Source organism: Triticum dicoccoides, chromosome 5A (assembly GCF_002162155.2).
Source record: "Triticum dicoccoides isolate Atlit2015 ecotype Zavitan chromosome 5A, WEW_v2.0, whole genome shotgun sequence".
In the NCBI taxonomy this organism is placed as follows: Eukaryota; Viridiplantae; Streptophyta; class Magnoliopsida; order Poales; family Poaceae; genus Triticum; species Triticum dicoccoides.
This window is the reverse complement of record NC_041388.1, coordinates 248,604,106-248,631,827: the sequence shown is the minus strand read 5'-3', so window position 1 is coordinate 248,631,827 and position 27,722 is coordinate 248,604,106. Positions and strand designations below refer to the sequence as shown.

General features: G+C 45.3%; 3 protein-coding genes across 5 annotated transcripts; 2 read left to right on the top strand and 1 right to left on the bottom strand.

Moving 5' to 3' along the window:
• Window positions 1-2,850: 2,850 nt before the first annotated feature.
• LOC119300830 (protein FAR1-RELATED SEQUENCE 5-like) lies at window positions 2,851-5,378 on the bottom strand. The gene is made up of 2 exons (XM_037577717.1): window positions 5,133-5,378; window positions 2,851-3,889 (listed from the first exon to the last, which is right to left on the bottom strand). The coding sequence occupies exon 2, from the start codon at window positions 3,852-3,854 to the stop codon at window positions 2,955-2,957; it is 900 nt and encodes a 299-aa protein (XP_037433614.1). The 5' UTR covers window positions 3,855-3,889; window positions 5,133-5,378; the 3' UTR covers window positions 2,851-2,954.
• Window positions 5,379-5,818: 440 nt separating this feature from the next.
• LOC119300829 lies at window positions 5,819-13,436 on the top strand. 3 transcript variants are annotated; one of them, XM_037577716.1, is made up of 5 exons: window positions 5,819-6,431; window positions 6,535-6,896; window positions 7,503-7,661; window positions 7,739-8,031; window positions 13,029-13,436. In XM_037577716.1, exons 1-4 carry the CDS (start codon window positions 6,071-6,073, stop codon window positions 7,976-7,978), a joined length of 1,122 nt encoding a protein of 373 aa, XP_037433613.1. In that variant the 5' UTR covers window positions 5,819-6,070; the 3' UTR covers window positions 7,979-8,031; window positions 13,029-13,436. The 3 variants fall into 3 exon arrangements, with proteins under 3 accessions (XP_037433613.1, XP_037433612.1, XP_037433611.1); XM_037577715.1 differs by lacking the exon at window positions 13,029-13,436 and adding an exon at window positions 12,907-13,022 and having other exon boundaries at window positions 6,535-6,920; XM_037577714.1 differs by having other exon boundaries at window positions 5,821-6,431; window positions 6,535-6,920.
• A 1,267-nt stretch (window positions 13,437-14,703) lies between these two features.
• LOC119300828 (DDT domain-containing protein PTM-like) lies at window positions 14,704-24,230 on the top strand. Its single transcript, XM_037577712.1, has 10 exons — window positions 14,704-16,119; window positions 16,232-16,903; window positions 17,901-19,164; window positions 20,647-20,944; window positions 21,039-21,163; window positions 21,259-21,719; window positions 21,844-21,872; window positions 21,996-22,634; window positions 22,716-23,757; window positions 23,836-24,230. Exons 1-9 carry the CDS (start codon window positions 14,975-14,977, stop codon window positions 23,687-23,689), a joined length of 5,607 nt encoding a protein of 1,868 aa, XP_037433609.1. The 5' UTR covers window positions 14,704-14,974; the 3' UTR covers window positions 23,690-23,757; window positions 23,836-24,230.
• Window positions 24,231-27,722: the final 3,492 nt, after the last annotated feature.

Genomic DNA, 27,722 nt, shown 5'->3' with positions numbered 1-27,722 from the left:
CCGATTTGTACCGTCGACTCTTTGCCCTACCCTTTGTAGTAGACCTTGGAGGATCCCTGGGCACAAAATCATCAGAAGCTTGTGCAAGGGATGCAGCCTCCAACGGGGCAGTAGGACCGTCACGATCACCTGTGTAATAATCATATAAAAAGTTTAGTATTTTTGTTATTGTGCAACCAGCACTGATGTTCTGTGCAACCACACAGTACATTTTTGTGCAACTAACTGGTTGCTGTGTGCAAGTTAAGTTGAAAAAAACACCTGCAGTAGCACGGCCTGTCATGGTACTTGGATTGTAGTCGCCTATGGGCAGAACATGAAAAACAAGTTAGATTTTTAGCTTGATCCTCAAACTAACACAGCGCACGCAACTAGGCAGCATGTTTCTGTTCAACTGGGCACTATGATATGTGCAACTAAAGTCACTCACCCTAGTTTTTGTTTTGGAGTCGGTGAAGGTACTAACCTGGGTTATGAGCCCCCTGAGTCCTGCCTGTAGGTCCATTGGGAGTAGCACAAAGGGCACTGCTAGTTGGGCCTGGCGGGGGAGGAGGTCTTTGAGGGTTGGCATCACCTATAGGCAGAACAGGACAAACAAGTCAGTTGTGTTTATCTTTTTTATGCTCGAACTAACACAGCATGCGCAACTAGGTAGCCTGTTCGGTGCAACTGAGCACCATGATGTGTGCAATTGGAGTTACAGACCTAGTTTGATGGGGAGTTGGGGGAAGGTAATTACCTAGACGACGAGCCCCCTGAGTGCTGCCTGTAGGGCCATTGGGAGGAGCATGCGGGGGAGGAGGTGGCGGAGGATGCCGTGTACATCCAGGAGGGGGAGGAGGTCCTTGAGGGTTGACATCACATATATGCATATCTGGAAAAAATAAGTTAGCTGTGTTATCTTTGATCCGTGAACTAACACAGCGTGCGCAACTAGGCAGTATGTTCTTGTCCAAGTGGCTACCATGGTGTGTGCAACTGGGCACAATGATGTGTGCAACTGAAGTTACACACCTAGTTAGATCAGGAGTTGGGGCAGGTAATTACCTGGATGATGAGCCCCCTGATTGCTGCCTGGAGGTGGAGGAGGTCCTCGAGGGTTGCCATCATCTGATGGCCCCGTTGCAGTAGTCGGTTTTTTCCTTTTCTTGGACTTGTTCAGGTGGCCGATCTCGGTACATGCTGCACGCATATGCTTGTATACAATAACTTGTGCTGGATCAGAACCACTCGCAAACTTTGCTAGTTTCCGAAAATCGTATATCATGTTCCTCTCCCTTATCTGCTTCTTTGATTGAGGAGGCATTTCATCCGGTTTCTCATAACCAGTCCCTGGCGCACTAGGTACAGCAGTAGGTGTCCACCGTCTTAGCAGGTACCTTTCCGGTATGACATCAACGCCAACATGGGTGAACACCTTGAGGATGTGGCAACAGAGGATGTCGTCCTTGTCCATTTTACAACACTCACACAAATAGGAACGCTCCTCCACCCTTGCCTGCACCAAGTAGTTTCGAGAACCATATTTCGCAACAAATTCCTGGTTCGGTCTGAGCTCAAACACATCAGCACCAACTTGGAATGCATTATAACGTCCAATCAGCTCAAACTCTTCTCTAAACTTGCGGTAAAGGTCTCTAGTATAGGTTTTGTAAGCTTGCTTCTCTATTGGGAAGTTGGACCACAACTCAATCTCAAGGTGTTGTGTCCTGTAATCATTGCAGCCTTCCTTGGCAAGGATGTGGTTCTGTATTTTTTCATATTGCTTGACGAAGTTCAACATTGAGTTGTGTGGGTTCACATATCTTTTGAGGACGGCGTTGAACCCCTCACTACGCTGTGTAGACTGGAGGAAGGGAAAGAACATGTGTTTGAAGTAGCACGACACCCAAGTTGACCTGTATTCATACAACTTCTCAAAGTGCGTGTGTGCCATAGCCTCATACTTCATCATTAACCCAGCCCAATTCTGCTCAAACTCGTCTATAGTGAAGCTGAAGTCAACACACTTGTTGAAATCATCAGAGAGTCCTGGATTCCGGCACAACAACCAACCAACCTTTTCCTGAGCCTTTTTCATGATGTGCCATCGACAACAACGGTGCATGGTGGTTGGAAAGATGCTCTGTATTGACTGCCTCATCGCACCATCCTGATCGGTGATGAAGTTGTCAGGAGGTTTTCCATCCATAGCCTCTAGGAATGCTCCAAAGACCCAATCAAAGCTCGATGCCAACTCCTGCCTCACAAACGCGCAACCCAGCATGAAAGATTGGCCATGTCGGTTTATTCCTATGAAGGGCGCGAACGGCATATTGTACAAGTTGGTCATGTAGGTGGTGTCAAACGATATGCAATCGTGGTACGCCTCCGCATAAGCTTTTCGAGCTAAGCCGTCCACCCAAAATATGTTGACAACTCTGTCCTCTTCATCATATTTCACCTTATAGAAGAAGTCTGGATCAGTTTTTTGTATATCCTTGAAGTGCGCAATTGTCTCAATCAGATCACCCTCCTTTGTGTCATCTCTACGGAAACTTGTACAAAGATTTGTTATTGCCTTTGGTCCGAACGACACCATCATCTCAGATCCATAGAACTCTGCCATTACATGCATCATTCGTCCTGCATAATACAAAAACAAACAGTATATCCTTTTTTTAGTTGCACAAATGCGCACATCCAGCTGCACAGTAATAGGACACGTGTTGGCACAGAAGATAATCACAGGAAATGGACACGTAGCTGCACCTTTTTAAAAACACTTTGCAGTTTTTGCATACAGGACATTGTGTATTTGCACAGTAAAGACAATCTAGTTGCACAAGAAGCACCCAAAGTGATATATAAAAAGCATGGGAAGTTGGACAGCAGTTGCATAGTTAAGCCATTTCAGTTGCACAGTAGTACCATAACAGTTGCACACTGGACTGCCTAGAGGGAAACTTAATTCTTCAAGGGATATAGAAAAACACCACACCTGTAGTCAAGTTGCAGTTATATAAGATGCGCAGAAACTCTTTTTCATCAGGTGAGATGCCTTGGTGGGATCTCAAGTATTTGGACAATGAAAGTTTGTTCACGAGCGGATGATTGTGGTCACGAACAAAGTGCGTCACCTCCCATCGCCCACCTATCAGCTTCACCAACATTTTCGCCTTGCATTCAGTCTGCTTTATTGTCTCACGTTTGCGCTTCTTCTTCTTCTTACTAGTACCAGCATCCTCTTCAGCAAATATTGGAGGTTCTTCTTCCATCTCCTCATCACTGTTAACAGATGTTGGATCTGGAATAGGGTCCAGGTAAGGAGGAGCCTCAGCTCCTCCATCATCAGCTTTGGGCTTCTTGAACTTGTTGCAGCAAAACTGTTGTTTTATCAATTCATTTGTGCGGGGTGTCCGTCTAGAGGTGTTCATCTTGATAGAGAAACCCATCCGTAGTGCGTAACTGTTGTAGTGATCCTTAGCAATTTGAAGGCTGTCAAACCTCATGCCAACATAGGGTTCCATAGGTTGAGAACCAGCCTCATCCTCTCCTTCTTCTACTTGCACAGCTCTGTCAAAAGCCCCAGCTTCTAGCTCAGTCCTGGTTGGACCAGGAACATTTGCCTCGGTTCCTGTGTCATCAAGAGTATGACTCTCTGACTGCAAAGACACCACTACAGGGGCAGCACGGGCTGATGACTGGCCTGCCACATTGTCATGGCCCGTAGGGTTACCATCACGACTTGCCTGCGTGTAGTAAACAGATCGACCATTTTCTGTGCAGTTTCCTTGTTGTATGCTGGGTTGTTGCTGATCCATATCATGAGGAAGCTCATTGAGATCTGGAGGCAACTCATTGAGATCAAGCATTTTTTCCCTTGTTTTTGGATGCTGCCACACACTCCCTGCACATATAAAAAAAGAAGAAATTGATGTCATCAGTTGGTAACCACAGAAAAACTATGTTTCAAAACAACCTAAAAGCAACATGACCATAGCATAATCTTTTATTATAACAGTTATGAATTTTTTTGTTTGCACAGAGTTGTTATGTTAGTTGCACAGTTGCAGTAAATAACTGGCAAGAGCATGACTTCTTTTTGCTATAGAGTTTTTCTTACCTTTTCCCTTTTTGTTTTGTTGCAATGATCTGTAGGTTTCCGTTTCGCAAGGAGCTCTTTTCAGATTTTTCTGCACATAATTGGATGCTACATTTGAGAAGGAAAATCCAGGTGAAAGAAGAAAGAAGAAAGAAGAATTAGAGGACAGATTATAGTTATATGTTTTTCATCGCCGTTTATGTTTCTAGATCTGGTATATTTGAACATATTAATATGGTTTGCAATAGGTGTGGGACCAGAATATATGCGTGGGACAAGATTTGTGTGTGAATATGTTAATATGGTTTGTGGCTTCATTAGCCATGGACAAAAGTTCCTATGTTTTTCCTGTTGCACTACAGATTTCTGGTTTTCGCTAGAATAGACGTCTCAATTTTCAGGATTTCCACTTGGCCAGCATACATATTCAGTTGGACATTCAATGCTTTTAGTTGGCTAGAATAGATGTCTCAGCTGGCCAGATTGCATTTTTTCAGTTTTGTGGCCAACATGCATGTTCAGTTGGACAGTTAATGCATTCAGTTGGCTAGAATAGATGTCTTAGTTGCCTAGAATAGATGTCTTAGTTGGTCATCAGTTTTTGGCCAACATGCATGTTTAGTTGGCCAGAAAACATGTTTTTTATTTTCACATATACTACATTTTTTTCAAAGTGTTCACTCAGAAACATGTATTGCCAGATATATGTTTAGTTGGCCAGGATACATGTTCAGTTGGCTGGGATGCATGTTTAGTTGCACATTTATGAATTTTTTGTTGCACATGTTCAACAAAGCATTGGGCAGTCAATTTTTTGTTCATTTTGCAAATAATAACTAGAAGTTGGCTTTAATCATGTTTTAATTGGCCAGATAACTCGTTTTTAGTTGGCTTGTTTTAACACATCCAGGTGGTAGTTTTTGGCATGTTTAACACATCCAGCATGTTTAACATCTGGTGTGATGTGCCAGATTCACCTCTTTTTTGAAGCAGATTCTCCATGGATCCATGGAGAAGGGGAAAGTGAAGAGGTGCAGAGGGGGCTTACCTGCTCGATCTTACTGCCTGGTATGGCTCTGACCACCCTGCCCTTTAGATCTTGAAGCAGCTCCTTCTACTTTGGGGCTCCCATGGCGGCTGTGTAGGAGGAGGAAGAAGGGCTGGGGGCGATTGCGTTTGGATCTGTTTCTGGCGTGCAGAAGAAGAAGAAGGCAGCGTCGGTGGGGCTGAGGCGTGGGGGCGAGAGATGGCGTGGATTCTGCAACCTGGGCAGATCCTCCTTCTTTCGTGAGGAAGAAGAAGATAGCCAGGGCGCAGTTTGGCGAGGAGGGTGCACGTGATCCCGCGGGGCATGGTTTGGCGGGGAGGGTGCACGTGATCCCGCGGCCAGCTGGTGGGCGGGGTAGTTGCCTTTTTCGCTCCGACGGGCAGGGACCACGTGGGCGAGTGGGCGAGTAGGGGACTGTTTCCTCTTTTCGCTCGAGGGGGGACCAGGTGGTTTCCTTTTTCGGGTGGCCGCTGGCTAGCGATCCCAGGGCGGCCGGCCGCCCACTAGACGCGTCCTTAAAAATATATATTTTGCCATGGATCACTATCTTACCTTTTTTAAAATAGAAAAATCACTATCTTACCAACCACTGTAATTGCCCTCAGTGCACTCTGGTCGGATAGCGGTCTGAAATGGGCCGCTGATATCAATCGACCATGGGATCCAACGGCCCAACTGCAGCCCTAAACCAAGTACATCGCCAACAGAACCCAACGCCTCTCCTCCTAGGGCTCCACCAGCCGCCGGCTGTCCCGAAGTGTTCCGCTCTGGCTCTGCTGCCGCCGACGGCCGGAGCAGTTCCCCAAGTCAGGATCCGACGACTCGGGGGAGCAGAAAGGAAGAAAATCCAACTGCGCGCACCCTGAACTGGGGGAGAGGACGAGGTGCCCTATGAGCGCGATTCACAATTGTCTGATGCGTGGAAGAATCAGCTTCAGATGGATCGAGGAGATGGCCTGAGCTGGGGTGGCACACAGCGCACGGGGAACAGGTACGCAACCCTAGCAACTCCTGGTAGCGAAGGTAGGAGGGCGGAGGTGCGTGGGGGAAGCTCGGCGGAAGCCGAGCGAACAGCAAAGGCGCAAATGCAGTCCAAGATCAAACGCAGAAACACACAAGGGATCACCTACTTCGGCCTCGTATGGAAGAAAAACAAGAGCGACACGAATGCTATCAACGCGGACGATGTTATCTTTGGAAGCAAGGATGGTGTTGGTTCGTCCATGAAACCAATCTGCTGTCTCTGTCGCAAGCGATATTCCCCAGACTTGATGTACATCCGGTGTGAGAGGTGCAGAAGTAAGTTGATTCCACCTTTGACCTGCCATTTTTTAAGCAAGCAATTTCTGTTTTGCGTTATCATACCGATCTTTTCCGCATCTTGATATTCTCCTGTATACAGATTGGTTCCATGGAGATGCCTTGAGACTTGAGGAGGCAAAGATTGCTGAAGTCATATCCTACAGATGCTGCAGATGTCGGAGGAGGGCAATACCGGGATGTCCTCATTCAGATGATTATTATTATAAGAGGCCTGAACCAGAACCTGTCATCCAAGAAAGTGCAGCTAATATTCCCTCAAGTGAGGAAGCTATTGGCGCAGCAGATGAAAATACATCAAGTGCTTCATTTGGTATATTCGAACAAACTGTAGAAGATATTCATGCTGATTCCTCAGTGCACATGGAAACCTTTGTGCTGGGAAGTAATCAAGAGATGAACTTTGTGGATGGTTCTTACAATTCCGCCCATCCATTCGATAAGGTAGAAATTAAGCAGGCTATGAAGGTAACACTTGTTCTACTCATAATCTAAAATTGACATGCTCAGTTTACCTAACTTAATTTTTTCCTCCATGGATTTCTGTAGGTTTTTTTTCAGAACGAAAATCATTGTTTGTCAGTAGGTTACTTTTTTTTTTTGCAAGTTTCAATAGCTCATTATTGTATGGTTTCAATTGAACATAAGAAATATTTGTAGTTTTTTTGTTGCCGATTGACAATTCTTGGTCTGCATATCCTATGTCCTATTACTTCGATGTATGCCATAATTTTAAGATTTAAGTGCAACAGTAATGAAAGGTGCTTGCAGTTCTTTAGTGCATATGGCTCTAGCCCCAATATGATCATGTGTGCGTATGCGAGCAGAGTCGTTAGTATAAACTGGAAATATCTAGTGCTCTAAAAGCATTTAGCCAAGTTGGAAATCACAATGTGTGTACATTCATTTATAATGTGTGTCTACTGTCTAAATTGAAATTTGAGTGCAGTTTACTGTAAAAGTGATATTTTATAACAAACACTGGACAAGAGTTCAGTTGCAGTCCTTGATATTTTATTTTTGAAAAATCTTGGTTTATCAATTATTCAGGACGCTCGGCCATATGATGCATGCTTTGCATGGTATGCTCCTGGTAGTGGTACATGCCAGCAATTGGACCCTATGGATCCTGTGGATGATGCCCCCCTGCCAGTTCCCACAGTGGAGACCAACTTTGAGAAAGACCAAACTGCCGCACTTCACAGAGCTGTATGTGTTAGAGTCTTGTCTGCATAATTCATTCATACTGCCTTGTGATGTTTTTATCGTAAATGCACTTCTTGCAGTATGGTGGTTTTCGGGTTGTTGCTGCGGAGACTGGCTCATTATATGAGCGGATTAGACAGGGGGATTATCTCACTAATGATGAGATCATGGGGACCTTGGACAAGCTTCAGAAAATTGCTCTACACCAAATGAAGGATATTGCCAGCCATGGCGTAGTCTACTCCGAGGTCCCGACACAACCAATGCACAACGCAAGCACCTCCACCACCCGGCCATCTGATCACCAGAGTAGCCTCTAAGACTCCAGCACCAAATGTGATTGCTACAGCATCGTAATGAACTATGCTATCAAGTGAGTAAGCTTTTCTATGGTTGCCGAGAATACATGTTCAATTAATAAGTAATCCGTATCATTGAAGTAATTCCAGAACTCTAGAAACCGTGAAGAATTTATTCCATTTTTCTATTTGGATTTTAGCGAACAGGCTTTTAAATGAGATTAGTTAAGTTGGTTTGCCTTAGTTGTCTGCTATAAGATAGCTAGTTGGAGTCAGATTTCTCCTCCTGGTAGAAAGAGTTACAATGCAGTTTTTGTTAAATAAATTATTAAAATAAGTGCAGCAGCCGGTTTCACAGCAGTTGGAGCCTACTTTATCAGATCAAGTTCAAGTGCTGAACCATGAACAAATTGGTGATTTACTGCAGCCCTGTAGCCAGTTCCACTGCAGTTGGAACCTACCATATCACATCAAGTTGATTCCATCGCCTTGCCGACATGAGCAAAGCTAATAGTCCACTACTAAATTGGGGCCAACTGCAGCGTGCAGGAGGTTGTTGTGAGGGAGACGGGGGTTATAGGCTGTGTAATTGCATTGGGATCTACTAGTCTAGGGTTCATTGTTTGTTGTTTTAGGTGTATACTGCAGTCTATATGCCCTATCGGTGCAGACTGTCCATGCCAGGGGGGCCTCCCCCAACCTTTTTTAAGGAAAACTTCAAGCAAAGCCCTGTCAGTATTTTTAATTCAAACACGCATCTAATTGCGTGTTGTTTTGTGTTAAAGAAAACACCAAGAAGGCGCAAATTGCCTGCGCCCACAAACAAAAATATTGTACAAAAAGTACCAGCCTGTCTAAGAGGATCTCCAACCACAAATAGCTAATTTGGCCCCCTATATGTCCGCGGACAGCATGGGCTCACCCCTCATTTGTCCGTGTCCGCAACAGCGCTCCCCATTTCCCAACCCTCAAATACATACACAAGCATGCAACGTCGATCAATACACGTACTTCGATTCCATAGCACATAGTTCATACATAGTCTGGAGCACAGGCGGAGCTCTTGGTAGGGCGAGGTGAGGCGCTCGCCCTACCTTGATTTCCAGTGATTTGGGTTTTATGTATGCAGATCGATCGCTAAAAAAATCATGGGAGAAGAAAACCAGTGTTCTATTGGGCCGTGAGCACTGACCCACCTTATTGGGCCTTATTTAAGTCACGCATCGAGCCACCCATCCATGGATGCTCCAGTCCACAACGCTCGATCAGGGCTAGTTCCTTGGTTTGTGACCCAGCGATAGTGAGTGCACAATCCTGTAGTTGCCTTTTGTTCTATGCCAACATTTAGTACTAGTGTATGTGCTTTTTTTTTTGCGAGGGACTAGTGTATGTGCTAACAGGGGTTAGTACGGAATGGTGTGCATTTTTTCTTACGTCTGCAAAGTGTTTGCCTTTTCTTATATGCATAGAATAGATCTGTCCGAAATGTTTTTGGGCATAATATTGTAAAATTAGTGGCGATTTTACATTGTGCAATGCGACTTTCTGACTATTTAAGTATTTATTATTGATTGGTCACATTTCCGCGTGCATATGTATAGCTCTTCTACATGGAAAAACTATTTGTGTGCATTTTAGTGCGTATCGACTACTCTAGTTTTGCATCGATTTTTTTTGTGCTTTAGGGCCCGCCCCACCTAAAAAAATTCGTCCTCTGCCACTGATCTGGAGATAGCATAGGGAAGTTCATCATAATCCCTCCGTCCCAAATTACTTGTCGCAGAAATGGATGTATCTAGAACTAAAAATACGTCTAGATACATCCATTTCTATGACAAGTAATTCAGGACGGAGGGAGTACATGCCATCAGACTACCACAATAACGGCATGTTCTAATAGTTCATAACTATATATAGGCTAAAGCATAAAGTAAAGTAGGACTATAGATAGGGAAAGTTCACCGACGGCCACCCTTGCCCTTGTCGTCTTTGTCGTGGAAGTAGAGGTCGAAGGTGAATTAGGGCTAGCCACCGGTGCTGGAAGTGTTGGAGGCGGTACCAGACATATTCTTGTCCGATTTCGGGGGCCGGCCGGCGAGGGCACGAACGGCTTGGCTTTGCTCCTTTGCGAGGGCATGGGCGGCACAGTCTTGCTGCTTCGCGAGGATCTGGGCACGGGTTCCTCCGCGTCCTTGTTCTCTGCGGCACGGCGCGACTCCTCAATGCCCTCTCCACGAGGGTTTTGGCGTTGATCCGGTGGTGGTGGCGCGCTTCCGACTCTTTGGAGGCCAGGGACCGCTGCTTGACGGCACGGACGACCGGATCCTCCTTGGATCCGGAGGGCGCCGGTACCGCAGCGGACAAGCAGAGGCCACGGCGTGCCTTCGCCTTCTCACGGTGGGCACACTGTGTCTCGACCTCGGAGGAACCGCCGCAGCTATCGCGTCTGCGACCATGTGCATTGCTGTCGTTGGCCTCAGACTCCGAGGCCGACGTCGGCGCTGGGACAAGCGCCCTCGGCTGGGGTTGCAACGATAGAGCGGACACATGATGCTGCAAGCTTCTGCTGGATGCGGTACCGCCGCTGGATCCGCATCTGGGCAGCTGTGACGGTGGAGCTCGGGTCTCGACCCTGGACTGGCAGAGCGCGAAACGGACAGTTATCTCCTGCTTGTCCGAGTAGGCAGCGAGTTCCTAGTCGATGCCATCATCAGATCCGGACCTGGCGGACTCAGATCCGTTGCTCACCATGCCGGAGATGACTGGAGAGGAGCGAGGCTGAGCGGAAGCGGAGTGGTCTGTTCAAAATGGCTAGGGTTACGTCCAGGGTGGCTAAAGCGTGCTGATAATGTCAAGAGAGGTCGGGGTAGACCGAACTTGACATGGGAGGAGTCTGTAAAATCTGAAGGACTGGAGTATCAGCAGAAAACTAGCCATGGATAGGGGTGCGTGGAAGCTTGCTATCCATGTGCCAGAACCATGAGTTGGTTGCGAGATCTTATTGGTTTCACCCCTAGCCTATCCCAACTTGTTTGGGACTACAAGGCTTTGTTGTTGTTGTTGTGTTGCGTCCAGGGTGGGATTGGGATGGATTTTGTGCTGTCAGGAAGGGCCAGCCTGACTAGGCGGACGCGTCCGGGCGGCCCCACATATGAGCTGGGTTTGAGGGGCGCGGAACAGCGCGGACATTTGGCCTAGGTATTTGGGGGGGGGGGGGCAGTTGGGTGCCCTTTTTTTGGTCTGTGCCGTGTCCGGGCTGTCCGCCCGGACATACGGGGGTGGAATAGGGGCTAACAAAACAGCAAAAGAAGAAGGCTAAACTACAGCAGCCTGTTGCTTACCGTCGTGGGAAGGGGTGCCAGGTCAGCTTCCTGCACTCCTGAAGCTTGTCATTTGCCGTATGAGTGAGCTGCTGCAGCCCATAGATCTCTGAATACTGCACCAGACTTGGCGCGCAAACGAGCACCCTGTGAGCAGAGGGGAAATGGTTTCAGGCTCCTGTTCACAGAGAGGGCATGCCCGCCAGGTGACCCACTCCAACATCTATTCTTTGCTGCAAACCAACTGAAAATCTTGCATTTCAAAGAAGCCCAGCAATGCTAACTTTGCCGCCGGAGGGGAGCTTCAGTCCGCCCATCAAAGTCTGGTGCATTCCAGGCAGATTTGGCGGAGTATAACCCAGATTCAGTTCGGCATCAGATAAAGGTATCCTCAATCTTTGGAGCGAGTTGAACGCTCCCAACAAGCTCCCTAGGTGCAAGTACTCCATAATTCCTCGTGTCACAAACCCAGCGATCATCCGCTAGATCATCTGCAACTGGTCTGATGTGCACTCCGTGCTTGCTGACTGCTGCCACCACCTCCGGAGCTAAGTCAGCAATTGATTGACCGTTGATCAAACCATCTAACCAGAACTTGGTGCCTTTTGCAATTCCCTAGAATGTCCTTTGTTGTAGCATGAAACATCACTGTGGCGTTCCTGTTGCAGTTGAGTTTAAACTGAGCCCATGGGCCTGTCGAGGCTGGTGCGCCACAGCCATGGCCACCTTAGGCGCGGCGCCCACCTCATCTTTTGCAGGTTCTTCACCCCAATGCCCCTGTACTCAATCTGTTGGCACCATGCATGACACACAGGACTCTTGACTCCTTTTCGAAAAGAAGCTGCTCTTCTTTTTTATCTATCGCCTCACACGAACCATCTGGGCACATCCACTGCCAGCAGGTTATGAATTGGAGCAGCTGACGTGATTGTTCAACTAGCACCAGTTTCCCGCCCTTTATCATCACACCTAGCTGTCCATCAATCTTGTCCAGAATCGGTTGAAAGCCCTGATAGTCTTAAACCCAAATTCGCATCCGTATGGACTCGAACCCGGGTGGTGAGATCATACATCTGCTCTTGTGCACTTTTTTGAGAGAAAATCACATCTGGACTTGGGAAAGATGGGGGTAGAATGGTCTTTCTGTGCTCTTAACTGATGGATATGCTTATACAATCCCTAAAACAAAATCGGTTCTCACGGAAGAGTTGCAATGCAATAAATTCTGTTGGCATAATGAAGAATGAGGTTGCACTTAGTGGCGAAAACAAAACTGCATTTCATATTTTACTAATTTCTCTGTGCCGCTAAAAGGTTGCTGCTTATAAGATTTTATTATATGAGGAGCTTAGTGAACACAATATTTTATTCCAATCTCTTCGTACATTGTAATTATGAACAGAAGCAATGTTTCTCTTGGTTTGCATACATGGTTATTGATGCCTATACAATAGGAATGTGATAATTCAGAAAGGTTCACTGACAATCGATACTGAAAACCACAATGTAGTCCATAGAACATCAACACACCCTATTTTGTGGAGTAAATCTATGCTGCTTTACGTTCAAATATGTTTTTACCCTATCAACATGCCCTTTTTATATATTGGTTTTTGTCCGTGTTATCAGATTGCGTGTGATCAAGGCATTGTAATTTGGACTCCAGCAAGATTCACCTCAACAATATGATATTTTTTTCTCGAAGCGGATCAATAGTATGATTTAAGCTATTCATCTGCCTTCTTTTTTAGGTGATCTCTCATCGATGCGGCTTGCTCCTTGGGGTAATACTTGAAGCAACAAAGCTGGTTTTTGTGATGATGCTTGTTAAGGAACATTTCTTATACTGACGCTGCATAACCCATACTAGCAGCCCATGCCAATATACCCCGTTTTGAGTTTCTGTCACCGATGACTAATTATCTTGGAAGTTCCTGGCTGTACCGTGTTGCTGCTGCATGTGGCGCTGTCACCACTTACCAGCATTTAAGGAGTATATCTTTTTGTTTCTTGCAAAAAAGTTAAAGGAGTTTGTTTTTCTTTTTGAAAAAATTTAAGGAGTACATTTTTGGCCTTTATGACCATGATTGCTGCAAGCTGGCATGCTCTGTGGACCGTTGTCAACTTCTTCAGTTATATACATGTTCTTGGACGTCTTACTAGGCATGTACGTTGTGCATTCCTTGTTGTGCTCGTGGAAATACATCGTGCACCCCAAAATACCAGAGTTTGTTTGTTTATAAACAAAATTTAAGAAATCGAGCCGTGTGAAATAAACGCCGAGCCTCTTGCTGTGGGACAGACTGGTAAGTACTGTACTTATGATCTAAAGAGGCATGTCCTGAATAGGAAACGATTTGCACCAACAGGCTAGCACTAGATTGATCTATGTGAGGAATGATGGGTCGTATAATGCCCACCCATTCATGGTGACTTTTTTTGTACTACAAAATTCTGCATCAGTTGATAAAGAGTCGGGCGTGAATTCTTTTCGATTGTACCGCGCCGATGCGAAGTTTCGGATCAACCCTTTATGAACAGTGCGCGTGATAACGCGGCGTGTACAACAAACATGTTGCTGGTACGCGATAAGCAAAGCAGCTGAGAGCAGAGCACAGGCCCAAGCAGAACTGCAACTAGGCGGGCGTGCGTGTGTGTGTGGCAGTCGCTGGCACGCCACGACCAGTCTACCCGTAAAAACCTGGACTCCTGGAGGAGCAGGTCAAGCCCGGTGCTTGGCGCGCGCCAACCGTTGGCCCGGCCTCCCCCTAGCCCTACCTCTACCCCGAGCGAGCAGTGCACCACCCCCCTTCCTCCCCTGACACCCACGGCGACTCCCTCCACCGTTTTGAATTTGAAAAAAGTGCAGCGCCACCCCGCCTCCATCCTGCTCGCTCGCGTCGCCGGGGGAACGAGATCGAGCGGCCGTCCGTCGTACCACTGCCGCTGCCCTCCCGCTTGCCCGGTTGAGCCGAGCCAGGCGGGCTGGACGGACACGACGAGGGGACCTGCCACGCACGCGGTTCCCCCTACCCGTCCATCCGCACCGGGTCGCGCCCGCCATCCGCCTGCCCCTCGTGTGCGTGGCCCCGCCCCTCACTCCCACCGCCCGCGTGGCCCCACCTCGCGTCACGTGGATCCGGCTCCGGCAGCGCGAGTAACCCGACCCGCGCAAGGCGACACGGACCGGAGTGACGCGACGCGAGCCCGAGTGCGGCCTTGCCCTTGCCTTCCCCTCCTCGTGCTCGCTCGCCTCGCCTGTGCAGTTCTCGCTCTCCCTTTCCTTTTCCTCAACCCCTTCCCTTCCCTGCCCTGCCCTCCTCGCCCATTCCTCATCTGCTCCTCGCCTCCACCCCACCTCCTCCTCCTCCTCGCCTCCCGCCGCCCCCGTCCCCGTCCCCTGCCCCGCCCCCGCCGCCGCGCAGCCCTGCGAACCCCCGCCGCCGATCGACTCCCGACCGCCCGATTCGCCGCTGTTCCTCGCGCCGGGCCTTGGGCTGTCACGCCGCCGCCAGCGCGTCGCGAGGTTCAGCGGACTCTCCAGATTCGCATCTAACCACACCCGGCCACTCCGTGAGCTCGTCCCTCCGGGAATTCTGCCGGAATCTCGCCCGGGGCGCTCGCGATTCGCGGCGCGGATGCTTGTCTAGGCAGGCGCCGCGCCACTCGGTTCGCTAGGGTTTTCGCGTCCGATGCTATGGACCCCGCGGCGGCTCAGCCCCGGGAAGCTGCTGATCGGACGCCTGCCGAGGACCCTCCCGCCGTCGCCCCGTCCGCGGCGCCACTTGCTGACGAGGTGATGGAAGAGATCGCGGAGGCCAGCGCGGCGGCGAGACTGGGAGAAGAAGAACCCCCTTCTGCGGCGCCCGTGGCCGTCACGAGTGAGGCCAAGGCGGAGGAGACGGCTGGAGGCACCACAACGGAGCAACCGAGTATCGTCTTGGCCTTGGTGAGTGAGGGGAAGATGGATGTGGACGATTGCTGCACGGGGGACGCAGATCATGCTGCGGCCCCTGTGGCCAGCGAAACGAAGACTGTGGTAGATGGCATCACCATTCAGGAGCAAGAGCATGCTCTGGCAACTGAGGTGAAGATGGAGGAAGAGGATCAACAGCCCACCCAACCTGCTGGTGCCCGTCAGGTGAAAGAGGAGGAGGGGGAATGCTTGGTGGGCCGCTACATCAGCCAGACTGCTGCTGATGGTACAAGGATTCGTCTTGGGAAGGTTGCATCATACGACACCAGCATTGGGACCTACAGCGTGGTGTTTGAGGATGGACAGAGTGAGGAGCTGGGGCATCCTCAGCTCCAGGAGTTACTCATGACTGAGGAAAATGGTGCATCTGGCATGAAAGTCAGCTGCAGGAAGAGGAAGCTGGACCTGGTCGTTTCATCAGGGACTGCCACGGTGCTCAATGGTCCGCCAACTACTAGACAGAAGGTTGATGCATGTCAAATGCCTGATGCATCCCAGCAAAGTGGATCTGTCTCAGATGTATCAGAGGATGTGGAATCTTCCAGCAATTCATCAGATTCTACTAAAGAATTGGCAATTGTGCCGTGCCTGCCAGTTCAGGGCCCAGAGTTGCCTCCGTCATCAGGCGACATTGATGTGCCGGGGGAGTCCATTAGTCACCTCTTTTCTGTTTATAACTTCCTCCGTTCATTCAGTGTGCAGCTGTTCCTCAGTCCATTTGGCATGGATGATTTTGTTGCATCCATTAATTGCTCTGTGCAGAGTACATTGTTCGATGCTGTACATGTCTCGCTGCTGCGGGCGCTGAGGCGGCAGCTTGAGACTAAATCCTCTGAAGGATCAGAGCTTGCTTCAAATTGCTTGAAGTATGTAACCTATCAACCCTCTTTAGTGGAATCATTATCATTTTAGTGAATCTTGTGTCCTTTTACTTCAATACTGATTTTGTTTCTGTCAATTTTCCTCAAATATTTGCAGGTATCTAGATTGGTCATTGCTAGATGCACTGACTTGGCCAACTTTGTTACTGGAGTACCTCTATGTAATGGGTTGCATCAAGAGTCTAGGGGGGAAGAGTTTTGCTCGAAGCCTCTTGGCCCTTGAATATTATAAGCTTCCTGTTACCATGAAGCTTAGGGTCCTCCAAATACTCTGTGATCATGCCATTGATTCTGAAGAACTCAAAACTGAGCTGGAGGCACGGGAGGCCTATAATGAGGAACTGGAATATGAGATGGATTCAAGTAATTTCTCAGAGGCTGGATCACGAGTAGTCCTGACTAGGCCCTCAAGGGTTTCTGCTTGCAAAAAGATTGAAGATTCCCAGAATCTGGAAGCTGCTCCAAATGTAACAAGTCCAGAAGCTGTTGTAGCAAATGCATCCCTGGATGGCAACAGTGATGATTGCCGAATATGTGGAATGGATGGGACTCTTGTATGCTGTGATGGCTGCCCATGGGCATATCACTCAAGATGTATTGGTCTGAACAAAGCATTTCTGCCCCAGGGACTTTGGTTCTGTCCAGAATGTGTGGTTAACAAGCTTGGGCCAACATCTTCAAGGATAGAGCGTGGGGCAAGAGGAGCTCAAATGTTTGGCATTGACATGTGTGAGAGACTCTTCCTGGGATCCTGCAACTATCTGCTTGTGTAAGTTCTTGCATCTCAATCCTGCATTATTTGGTGTTTACTAGTGATCCAAGAAATAGAGCGATTATCCTAATTAGCTGCCATTTAGAACTTGCTGGTTGTTTCCGTTTCTTTGGATGACAGGCTTGCTCTTTGCGCTTATTGGGTTCGACGAAGCAGTTTTTTTTCCTTGTAAAGCTCGGGCCATTCTTTTGGAAAAGGTGTTATTTTTTTTACATATTTTCTGCCACATATGGAGGCCCCCCTATGGACTCCACTACTTTTCCAACATTGTGGATCATCGAGGCGCCAGATTTCCCTCTGCGGCCCACGAACACAGTGTTGTATTTTCATAGATACAGAGGGTGGTTCTACTTGTGAGAGTTCTTCCGGTGGAGGGGAACCTTCTACTAGAAACCCTTCCCCGTCCCCTACGTTGCTAGTTGATAGGCATAGAACAATGGAATCTCTGGGGCACATTTTCTCATTCACTCTGCATAGCCAGCCCTACATCGATAAATACTGCTATTAATGTTGAATTCTACAGTACTCCCTCTGTAAACTAATATAAGAGTGTTTAGATCACTACTTAGTATTCTAAACGCTCTTATATTAGTTTATGGAGGAAGTACATGTTTCTGTTTTTTTTTTGGGGGGGGGGGGTTCTGAAATAAGGGCAAACATGTGAGCTGTATAAGGTTAGGTGGAACTTAATTAATGTAGGGAAAACCATATTCTATTGGACCTGATAACCACAGTTATTAATTTAAGGACAGCAAGTCTTCTACTATCATATGCCCTTCTCAATCTCATGTAGTTCAGCCATTTGTTTCGTCTTTCCCCTTTGTCAATTCTGCTTTTGCACCTGTTCACAGCTGACTCCTGATCCGTATTTTTTTAGTGCGTAGCCGTAGTTTGAGTGCTACCCCATAAATACCAGCCTTTTTCTCTGGCCTGTACCTGGAAATATATTTCTGTCCTAAATTTTCTTTAATGGTAATTCTGTCAAATAATGCAGGACTGGAACATCTTCGAATGCAGAGTCTTATGCAAGTTATTACAATCAGTATGATGTTGTCAAGGTCATCCAAGTACTTGCCCTTTCAGATGCATATACATCTATATGTAGGAGAATAACAGAGTACTGGCCCCACCTGCTAGATGTATTTCAGAACGAGAGGTCAAAATTAGGTAAAAATACTGATGCAAGCTATGCTCTACAATGCAATACGTTGCTGAGTGCTACTCCAAATGAAGCAGTAGATGGAAGTGTCCGTTCAATCTTAGAAGATGGTGGTGAGAGTAAAACAGCAGTATTTTCTGAAGTAGATGTGCAGCACAAATTTGTGGCTAATCAATTTACAGTGTGCTCTGCCGATCAACTGGAGGAACAAAACATGGTGACTAGTGTAGATGGTACTGAGAACAACAACCTACAAACTTCTTTAGCTCAGAATGACGTACATACTACACCAATCAATGGAGCTTTTGGATCCTCGGGGTCATCATCAGTTTCTCATCGGAATGGGTCCATGGTAGCTGGTTTGTCTAACATAACACATGCACAGCCAGCATATCCGTTAATTCGTACAGACTTGTCCACCTCCTTTTCAGGGATGAAAGATAATGCCATGTCCAGAGAAGATATTGGGAGCGCCATTTCTGTGAAGGCAGACTCATCTTCTGCATCTCAAAATAAACATCCCTTTGGAAATGTGATTGGTGGCAAGGCAGCTAAATTGTCATCATTTAAACCTCAGGCTTACATGAATCTTTACAATCATGGCAATATCGCAGCATCTGCTGCCGCTAATCTAGCTGTTCTTACATCAGATGAAGGAAAAGTTGCAGCATCTCAAGTCATCACAAATCCAAGGAAGAAAATGGCTGCTGACTGCGCTCTACAAGTGAAAGCATTTTCCTCAGCAGCCGCTCAATTTGTTTGGCCATGTACTGAAAAGAAGGTTATGGAAGTCCCAAGAGATAGATGTGGCTGGTGCCTTGCCTGTAAAAGTTCGGCAATTGGAAATAAAAAGGCTTGTTTTCTTAATTTAGCCACTGCAAATGCTTCCAAAGGATCTGCTCGAATTTTTAGTGCCATGCATGTAATCAAAGGTTCTGAGAGCCATTTCCCCAGCATCGTTGCTTATCTGACCAACATGGAGGAGAGTTTACGTGGCCTGTTAGTTGGTTCCCTACAAGACATGCAGCAGAGACAACAATGGCATAAACAGCTACAAGAAGCTTCCAACTGCAGAACTATAATACCCCTCTTGCTTGAAGTGAGTTCAAGGATTCAAACTAATTTTTAAGTATCCTTGATAATTGTCAGTAATACTTTGAAGAACAGAATTGTTGGTTTACCACTTTATTTGTGCATATTTAGGGACACACTAGTTAATAGTCACGTCATCACGTGGAATGTAGTTTTACTTTCCTGCAAAAAAAAATCTAGTGTTACTTACAAAATCAGGAAACATAGTTAATGCAGCATTTAGTCTCTACGTGTTTCAATCGTGTCTTCATTACAGGCGTATTTTCTGGGGAAGGGACCAACTCTGAATTGCAGCCCTTGACCCACCTTGACCCAATGAAGGGATGGTCAAGACCTCGCAGCTTTCAAATACACAATAAGGCTGGTCATAGTGGGAGTAACTTAGCTAGTAACATATGTTACTGTAACATAACACACCCAATGCAAATGAGTCTACATCTAAGTAAATGAAGGCTTGCATGATAGAAACATAGACTAGTAACATATGCATGTTACTAGTCTAAGTTACTTCCCACTATGACCAGCCTAAGATCACTGAGCCTTCAAATACCCAACCACCTCGCAGCTACAGTGATACCAAGCAATTCCGCGTTCACTGGCGAGGGCCGCGAGGCACACAACCACCTCTCTTAACCTTAATAACAACCGGGCGGAGGATTTCACCATGCCATATACACCTCGGTCTCCTGTAATAATGCCACGAGAACTGTTCTCGTATTCTTTTTCTTGGGTCGGTCGAGATCCACCACACAAAATCTTTCCATCTATAGCTTGAATTTGAACTCATACTTTATATGAGTATTTATAGGTTTTCTTCAATTGTTTGAGATTGCAGAAATTGCATGGATAACTCGATAATATATTTAGATGGAGTCTGCCTCTCCTTCTATTTTTGTATTTCTAGTTGGATTCAAGGGCTAAGATACTGTACTTTCTGCAACTTTACTAAGTTTTGGTCCATCCTAAAGAAAAATATGGTTATGGGAGCTAGTCTTGAAGAAAGGACATGAACAAGTGTGGTTATCAATAGCAGACTGGGGGGAGGGTTTCTGCAATGGTAGCAAATAGAGGTGATATACAGGGTTAACATAACTAGGCATATTTCTAGAAACAAAGTAACTCAATCTAAAAGGTATATTCCAATAAAAGCTGATATGAATATGTTATTATATGACGCAACTACGCAAGTAAAAAGCAGAAAAGTGTGGGTGGCAATTTCGTCAAGCGCTTCATGGCTCAGCGCTGGATAATCGGAAGTGCTAAATGGAAAGGTCTTTATTAGGCAAAATAAAATAATATGGAAAATATAATGGCATATTTAGTGCTGTTACATTCGGGCTAGTATCACTTGCTTCTGTGAATCAAGTTGGGTACACAATAATAGCCGTAACATAATGTTGAGAGCCGTGCAGAAATTATTGCATTAAATAGCAGTAGAAAACAAAATATATTTGTTATCTAATAAAAAGTTGCTACATTTCGTGTGCAGTTGGAGAGCAATATTCGTGGGATAGCATTTTCTGCAAGCTGGTTGAAGCTAATGGATGATTGGCCTGTGAAATCTCCTGGTGTATCTGCTGGACCATCCCGTTCTGCAGCATACCAAAAACGTGGAACTGGTGGAAGGCGGGGCAGAAAACGTTTGTTGGCATCTGAATCTTCTACTGTTACTGATGATGACAAGAGCTGGAAAGAGGTGAATTGGTGGAATGGAGGAAATATTTCTAAATGTATTTTGCAGAAGGGGGTTCTTCCAAGTTCGGCCGTAAGAAAAGCTGCTCGTCAAGGTACTGCTCATCTTTGGCTATTGTTATGACTATCATTCCATACTCTGTTTGCATTGAGGGTAAGAATAAATTGACATGTTATGTTGCTCAATAGGTGGTAAAAGAAAGATAGCAGGTCTATCTTATCATGAAACTTCCAATTTTCCAAGACGAACTCGACAATTTGCTTGGCGAGCATGTGTTGGGTTAAGCCATAATTCATCTCAACTTGCTCTGCAGGTTAGCATCTTGAACATGATTCCTAATGTTTAAAAGAGTTACTCTGACTTAAATTAACAATGATCCTAATATATATATATATATATACATCTCAGGTTAGATACCTTGACGCTCATATAAAATGGAAGGAATTCATCCCTCCAGACCAAATTCCTTCAGATGGAAAAAGTTCTGATGCTGACCATTCTGCTTTCAGAAACGCAGTGGTTTGTGATAAAAAAGTAGTCGATGGAAACATAAGGTATGCACTGAAGTTTTCAAACCAGAAGCATCTTCCTGTGCGTGTAACCAAGAATATCTTAGAAGCAGAAGATAATCAGGATGAGAATGGCAAATTGTGGTTTTCTGAAATCCATGTCCCACTGTATTTAGTAAGGGATTTTGAGCAGAAAGCTGGGGTTAGCTCCTCGCCTAGTCCAGGAATCATAATCTCTAACAGTTTCACAAATTTCTACCAAAGACGAGTAAAGGCAACCATCGGAGATATCTTTTTCTATCTCTTTCACAAGGGAGATGTATATACCTGCTCCTCATGTGAGAAGGATGTGGCCTTCAGGTGTCCTCTTCTTCACATCTCTGTTGCGCTCATTCAATTATTCTTTTCTTGTCACTGCAAAAAAAAATCTTGTATAGCAACCGATTTTCTTCACTTCTCATATGTGTTTTGTTGGATGATGTAGGGATGCCGTAAAGTGTAGCTCTTGTGAAGGTATGTACCAGTTTATTGGCATGTTCTTAAAGTTTTTCCCCCTCTCATGTGTGGTTATACCTAGCCAATATCTAAGCTGTCCAATACCAAGTCACAATATTGATAACCACCAATATTTTGCAGGCAATTGCCATAAAGAGTGCACATCAGGATCTGTTGGAAGCAAAGGAGGCAATACTGCTCCGAATTTGATGTGCAAGTTATGCTTTCAGAAGCGTAATCTCACCCAGACCAAGACAAATGCAAATTCTGCCTTGTCTCAACAAAAGAGTAATGGCCAACTGCCAGCGACTGCTCCCAAAATAATCTTCACGGTTCGTTCTGCCCATTCTTCTGAACCAGCCATGAATGTCGCGGCTAAGGTTGAAGCTCAGCCAGTTGCAAAGGTGGAAACTCAGCCAACGAAGGTGGAAACCCAGACAGTAATGAAGGTGGAAACCCAGCCAATACCAAAGACAGAATCTGGACCTGTTACAAATGTGGCAACTCAAAATATTGCAGGGGTGCAGGTTCAGCCTAAGGCTAAAACTAAAAAACCGAAGACAGAAAAGCCAAAAAAACCTAAAAAAGTTCAGGTTATCACATACTTTGGTCTTGTTTGGAGGAAACATAAGAATGACACTGGTGGAGAAGATTTCAGGGCCAATGATGTAATCCTAAAAAGCAAGGATGGTATAGGTTCTTCAATAAAACCAGCCTGCTGTCTCTGTAACAAACCTTACAGTCCAGATTTCATGTATGTCCGCTGTGAGAGGTGCCAAAGTAAGTATGTTTCTCATTATTGTTGCTTTTTAGGATTATCTTTTATTTTCTTTTAACATCTTGGTATCCTCCTGCATACAGAGTGGTTTCATGGTGATGCCTTGCAGCTTGAGGAAGAAAGAATAACTGAAGTGGTTCAATACCGATGCTGTAGATGCCGAAGGAGAGCCATACCACAATGCCCTCATTCAGATGATTATAGGGAACCTGAACCAGAAGTCAGTGAACAAACAGCTACTATGTCATCACAATCAACTATGCTCTCTGGTGAGGAGACTTTTGCTATAGCAGTTCAAGATCCACTGCTTGCTTCATATGGAATAGTTGAACCGATTGGGGAGGAGTCAATGAATGCTGATTTGTCAATGAACATGGGAAGCCTTGTGCCAGGAAGTAATCAGAAGTTGTCCATAAGAAGGGCACAAGTTAAGAATTCTGAATACCTTGATCAAGCTGGAACATCAGTGAATGGGTATTATGTTCAGAACCAAACTCCAGGGGATGCAAACATTAATTTCAGTCATATGAATGAATTTTCCATGTCAGAGGCTGATGGTGTGGACGCTTCGGAGCTATTGGGGTGGGATTTTACCCAAGGAAACGGATATGCTGTTGGTCCTGATCAGGGCACTAATTCCCAGTGGAATGACACTAGCGGTGGCAGCATTGTGGCTGAGGAATATGAACCACAGACCTATTTCTCATTCACAGAGTTGCTCGAAGCTGATGATACACAGTTTGATAACACATTCGGGATGTCTACTGGTCTGCAAGATGATGGTAACTTTGCAGGAAGCTTTGATCAGCAAGGGGCTAGTTTTGATGAATTGACTTTCATGGTAGAAGAAGAGTCTTCAAATATGCACTTCCCAGCAAATGATCCATCCATTGGCGAGTTAGTGTGCCACAAGTGCAAGGATCCTCAACAGCCACCTGATCTCAAATGTTCTTCCTGTGGCCTGCGTGTACACCATCAGTGCTCACCCTGGCAGGAAAGTGGACAGCCTGGTGACAGTGCCAATTGGAGGTGTGGTACTTGTCGGGAGTGGCAATGATGAGCTTTCAACTTTATTACATTGGTTACCCGAGTGCCCGGAGCAAATGCTGCCGATTGTTAGGGCAGGTAAGCTTCCATCTGATGACTGCATTATTGCTACAAACAAGAATTGGGTTTACTGTGCTGACCAGTCTTTCTATTTAGGTGGAATGTATATCCCATGAAGGGTGCTGGGGAATATCAATGGAATTTTTTTCAATCTAGCTGTTGGTATGTGGTGATGGCGATCCTGTGGAACTGAAGTCGGCGTTGGTTACTGGACATAATCTTAATCATCAGAAAGTTAGACTAGTTATACCGTCTGTGCGAAGTTGACATTGTACATACTAAAGGATGGGTCTCCGGTGGCCGTTTTCCATTCTTTAGGTGGTTTATTTAGGGGGAGAGTTATAGAACTAGTGCTGTTAGCAGCAGGTCATATGGGACTAGAAAGCCAGGTTCCTTTCTGTGTGTCCTCTTGCATTCTCTCTGTTCTTCTGTTTACCAGATAGAAGTGCCTCTTTCACTCTTCGTTAGAGTGGCTGTTGTTATCCTTGATATCTTGTCAGCCATGTTAAAATGCTTACTCATCTCCATGCCTCTTGCGCTTGCTCGTGCGAACGTGCGGCAGAAGAGGAAAGTGGAGAAGTGGGGCATTTAGTGTGTGCTATTGACTCCGGAAATCGCTATCCGTTGTGCCTATGCCTAGTTTTCCCTCATCAAGTTGGATTTTTTTCCATGTTTGCCACGTAGTGTGAGTATGCCTAGCCAAAATGACTTTCTACGTTTACAAAATACCATTACGAAATGCCCTACAACTCCACTTAGGGCCTACAAGAAAATAAGATTGAGAAAACTCAAGAACTCCACGTGCATGAATAAGAAAAGAAAAGAAAGTTATTTTTATAAACCGTTAGGTGAACCATGGGTTTTGTTCAGGGGAGTAAACTTGAAAATGCCAACTGGAGGCTCAGCTTCATGGAGGCCTTAATTTGAAAACTTCAAATTCAAACTTTTCATTTTTCAAAAATTCTGAAAAAAACCCACATATACATAGAGACATAATGTACATGTGTGTAAATTTTCAGGTCTAAATACGTTAAAATGAGAGCTACACAAAAGGAAAACAAACCCGTGACTTTTTAACATATATGTACTGTTCATCCTCAAAGCCCATGTTTTTTCGCGCAGCTCGCAATTCAAGGTTTTTTTATCCTGAATCTTTGTATGCATGTGCATTTATTTTAGAAGTTTTTGAAACTAATTTTTTTGATTTCATAAAAAAATTAAGGCCTCTGTGGAGCCGAGTCTTCAAAATGCCCTATTCGAGTAAACTTGCCTTTTAATTTTAATAAGGAATAATACAGAAAAGTGCCTTATTCAACATGGACGAGAGAAGTTTTAACTTACCCAACTCAACACAACTTCAACTTACTCTTTGTCTCATTGCTCGTTCCCAACCCTTAGCCGATGCCGCTGTCAAAGGTCTCCTCCGCGCCACCACCTCGGTCCTCCACCATCTCTTAGTTTGGTGACAAAAGGAGTGGGTACCCTTTGTTTTTTTATTTTACTTAGCTTTTGTTTCCCCGGTGGCATCAACGAGGTGGTGGCGGCGATGGCATGTTGAAATAAGATCTCTGACTGCATAAAACAACGACATCCACAAAAGAAAAACTATTGTAGCCAACAATGGTTATTTCAAATTTGGCTAAAGAGTGAAAAAGGGTGAAAAAGGCAAAGGGGTGAAAAAGACAAAGTATAGGGCTAACGCAGTTGGCACCCATATCAAAGAAATCTAGAAGATCAGATATGTGCACGCCTTGTGATATCTTTGACAACATAACATTTTATGTTACTTGATGTGGGGAGTCATGTGGGGAGGCCGATGGCTGAGAAGGGACATGAAGTTAGCGGCACCCATGTTTAGAGTGGTGGAAGGCGACAAAACCCACATGTTGGCACCCCTTCTGTGATATGGATGACAATGGGGATTGAAAAGAGATGGTAAGAGAGAGATATGTAAAAAAACAAACTTGGGGTGGGAGGGGTCAAACAGAAGGTTGGACCGGTTGTATCGTTTGAAGTGTTAGGAAGTGTGCGTGGGACAACGAGAATTTGCTTGAAAACTTGTTCTGAATCGCCTAAAAATTAAGTATGTTGCACAAAAATGTACCAACTTTTGTCCCAGCTAACAAAACCATAAGAAAAAAATACACTATCAAAACTACGCATTTAAAGTTATCCTAAAGCAACCACATCCAGAAAAGAAAAACTATCATAATTATCAATGGTTATTTCGAATTTGGCTACATAACCAAGGATCTACTACGAACTTACCTACTACATTGCATTGATAAAATGGTGGCATAAATAGAGGATAGGGCTAGCACAATCAGCACCCGTATCAAAGAAACCTAGAAATCAGATCCGTGCATGCCTTGTGAGATTTGCGACGACATAAGAAAATTAGCGTCGTTAGATGCGGGGATGCCGATGGATGCGACTGAGAAGGGACATGGAGTCGGTGACACCGATGTTTAGAGTGGTGGAAGACAATGAAATCTACAGGTTGGTGCCGCTTTCATGATAGGGATGACGGTGAGGATTGGAAAGATATGGTAAGAGAGAAAGATGAAAAAGCAGAAACAGAACTTGGGGTGGGGTCAACTATAAAAGATAAAAAGGTTGGGCCTATTGTCTCGTTTGAAGTGTTGGGAAGTGTGTGTGGGACAATGAGAATTTGCTCGAAAACTTACTGTTCTAGATCGCCTCAAAATTTAGTATGTTGCAGAAAAACATACCAACTTTAGTCTGAGGCTAACAAGACCATATATTTCTAACAAAAGAAATCACCATCGACATAAGAAAAACAATATGCTATCAAAACTACAAAACTACGTGTTTTAAGTTTTCCTAAAACAACCACAACCAGAAAATAAGAATTAACATAACATCAAACATTATTTCAAATTTGACCAAAGAACGGGTTTGATAAGAACTTACCTACTTCATTGCATCGGCAAAAGGAGGACATAGATAGAGGATAGGGCAAGCACAATCGGCATCCGTATCAAAGAAACATTATTCATGCACGTCTTGGATATGTGTGATGACATACGCAAATTAGCATCACCAGATGTGAGGAGGCTGATGGATGCGGCCGAGAAGGGAAGTGGAGTCGGTGGCACCCATGTTTAGAGTGGTGGAAGGCGACATAATTACAGGTTGGCCCTGATTTTTTGATATGGATGATGGTGGAGATTAGAAAGAGATGGTAAGAGAGAAAGATGCAAAAAAGAAATAACACTCGTGGTGGGAGGAGACAAACTATAAAAGATAAGAAGGCTGGACCGGTTGTCTAGTTTGAAGTGTTGTGAAGTGTGTGTGTGGGATAATGAGAATTTGCTCGAAAACTTGTAGTTCTCGATCGACTCAAAATTTAGTATGATGCACAAATCTTGGGAGGCTAACAAAACCATATATTTCTAATAAAGGAAATCACCATCGACATAAGAAAAACAATATACTATCAACACTACGTATTTTAAGTTTTTCTAAAATAACCATATCTATGAACTAAAAAAATCTAAGGATTAGTAGTTCTTTTTCAAAATAAATTTCTAAAAAGTAAATACTAATATAACTATCAATGGGCATTTCAAATTTGGTTAAAGAACCACATATCTGGTAAGAACTTACCTACTTCATTGCATTGGCAAAAGGGTGACATAGATAGAGGATAGCCCTAGGACAATCAACACATGTTTCAAAGAAACCTACAAATCAGATCCGTGCTTTCCTTGTGAGATCTATGATGGCATAAAAAATTAACCTCGCTAGGTGTGGGGAGGCCGATGGATGCGACTGAGAAGGAACATGGAGTTGGCACCGCCTATGTCTAGAGTGATGGAAGGAAACAAAATCTACATGTTGACACCACTTTGACGATTGGGATGAAGGTGGGGATTGGAAGGATATGGTAAGATAGAAAGATGCAAAAAAGAAACAAAACTTAGGCTGGGAGGGGTTCAACTATAAAAGATAAGAAGGCT

Coding starts and splice junctions, on each gene's coding strand:
- LOC119300830 (XM_037577717.1), bottom strand. CDS start 3,854: ATGCTTGATCTCAATGAGTTGCCTCCAGATCTCAATGAGCTTCCTCAT.
- LOC119300829 (XM_037577714.1), top strand. CDS start 6,071: ATGGATCGAGGAGATGGCCTGAGCTGGGGTGGCACACAGCGCACGGGG. Junction 6,432..6,534: donor CCGGTGTGAGAGGTGCAGAA/GTAAGTTGATTC, acceptor TCCTGTATACAG/ATTGGTTCCATGGAGATGCC. Junction 6,921..7,502: donor AAATTAAGCAGGCTATGAAG/GTAACACTTGTT, acceptor TCAATTATTCAG/GACGCTCGGCCATATGATGC.
- LOC119300828 (XM_037577712.1), top strand. CDS start 14,975: ATGGACCCCGCGGCGGCTCAGCCCCGGGAAGCTGCTGATCGGACGCCT. Junction 16,904..17,900: donor TCCTGCAACTATCTGCTTGT/GTAAGTTCTTGC, acceptor CAAATAATGCAG/GACTGGAACATCTTCGAATG. Junction 21,164..21,258: donor CATCTCAACTTGCTCTGCAG/GTTAGCATCTTG, acceptor TATACATCTCAG/GTTAGATACCTTGACGCTCA.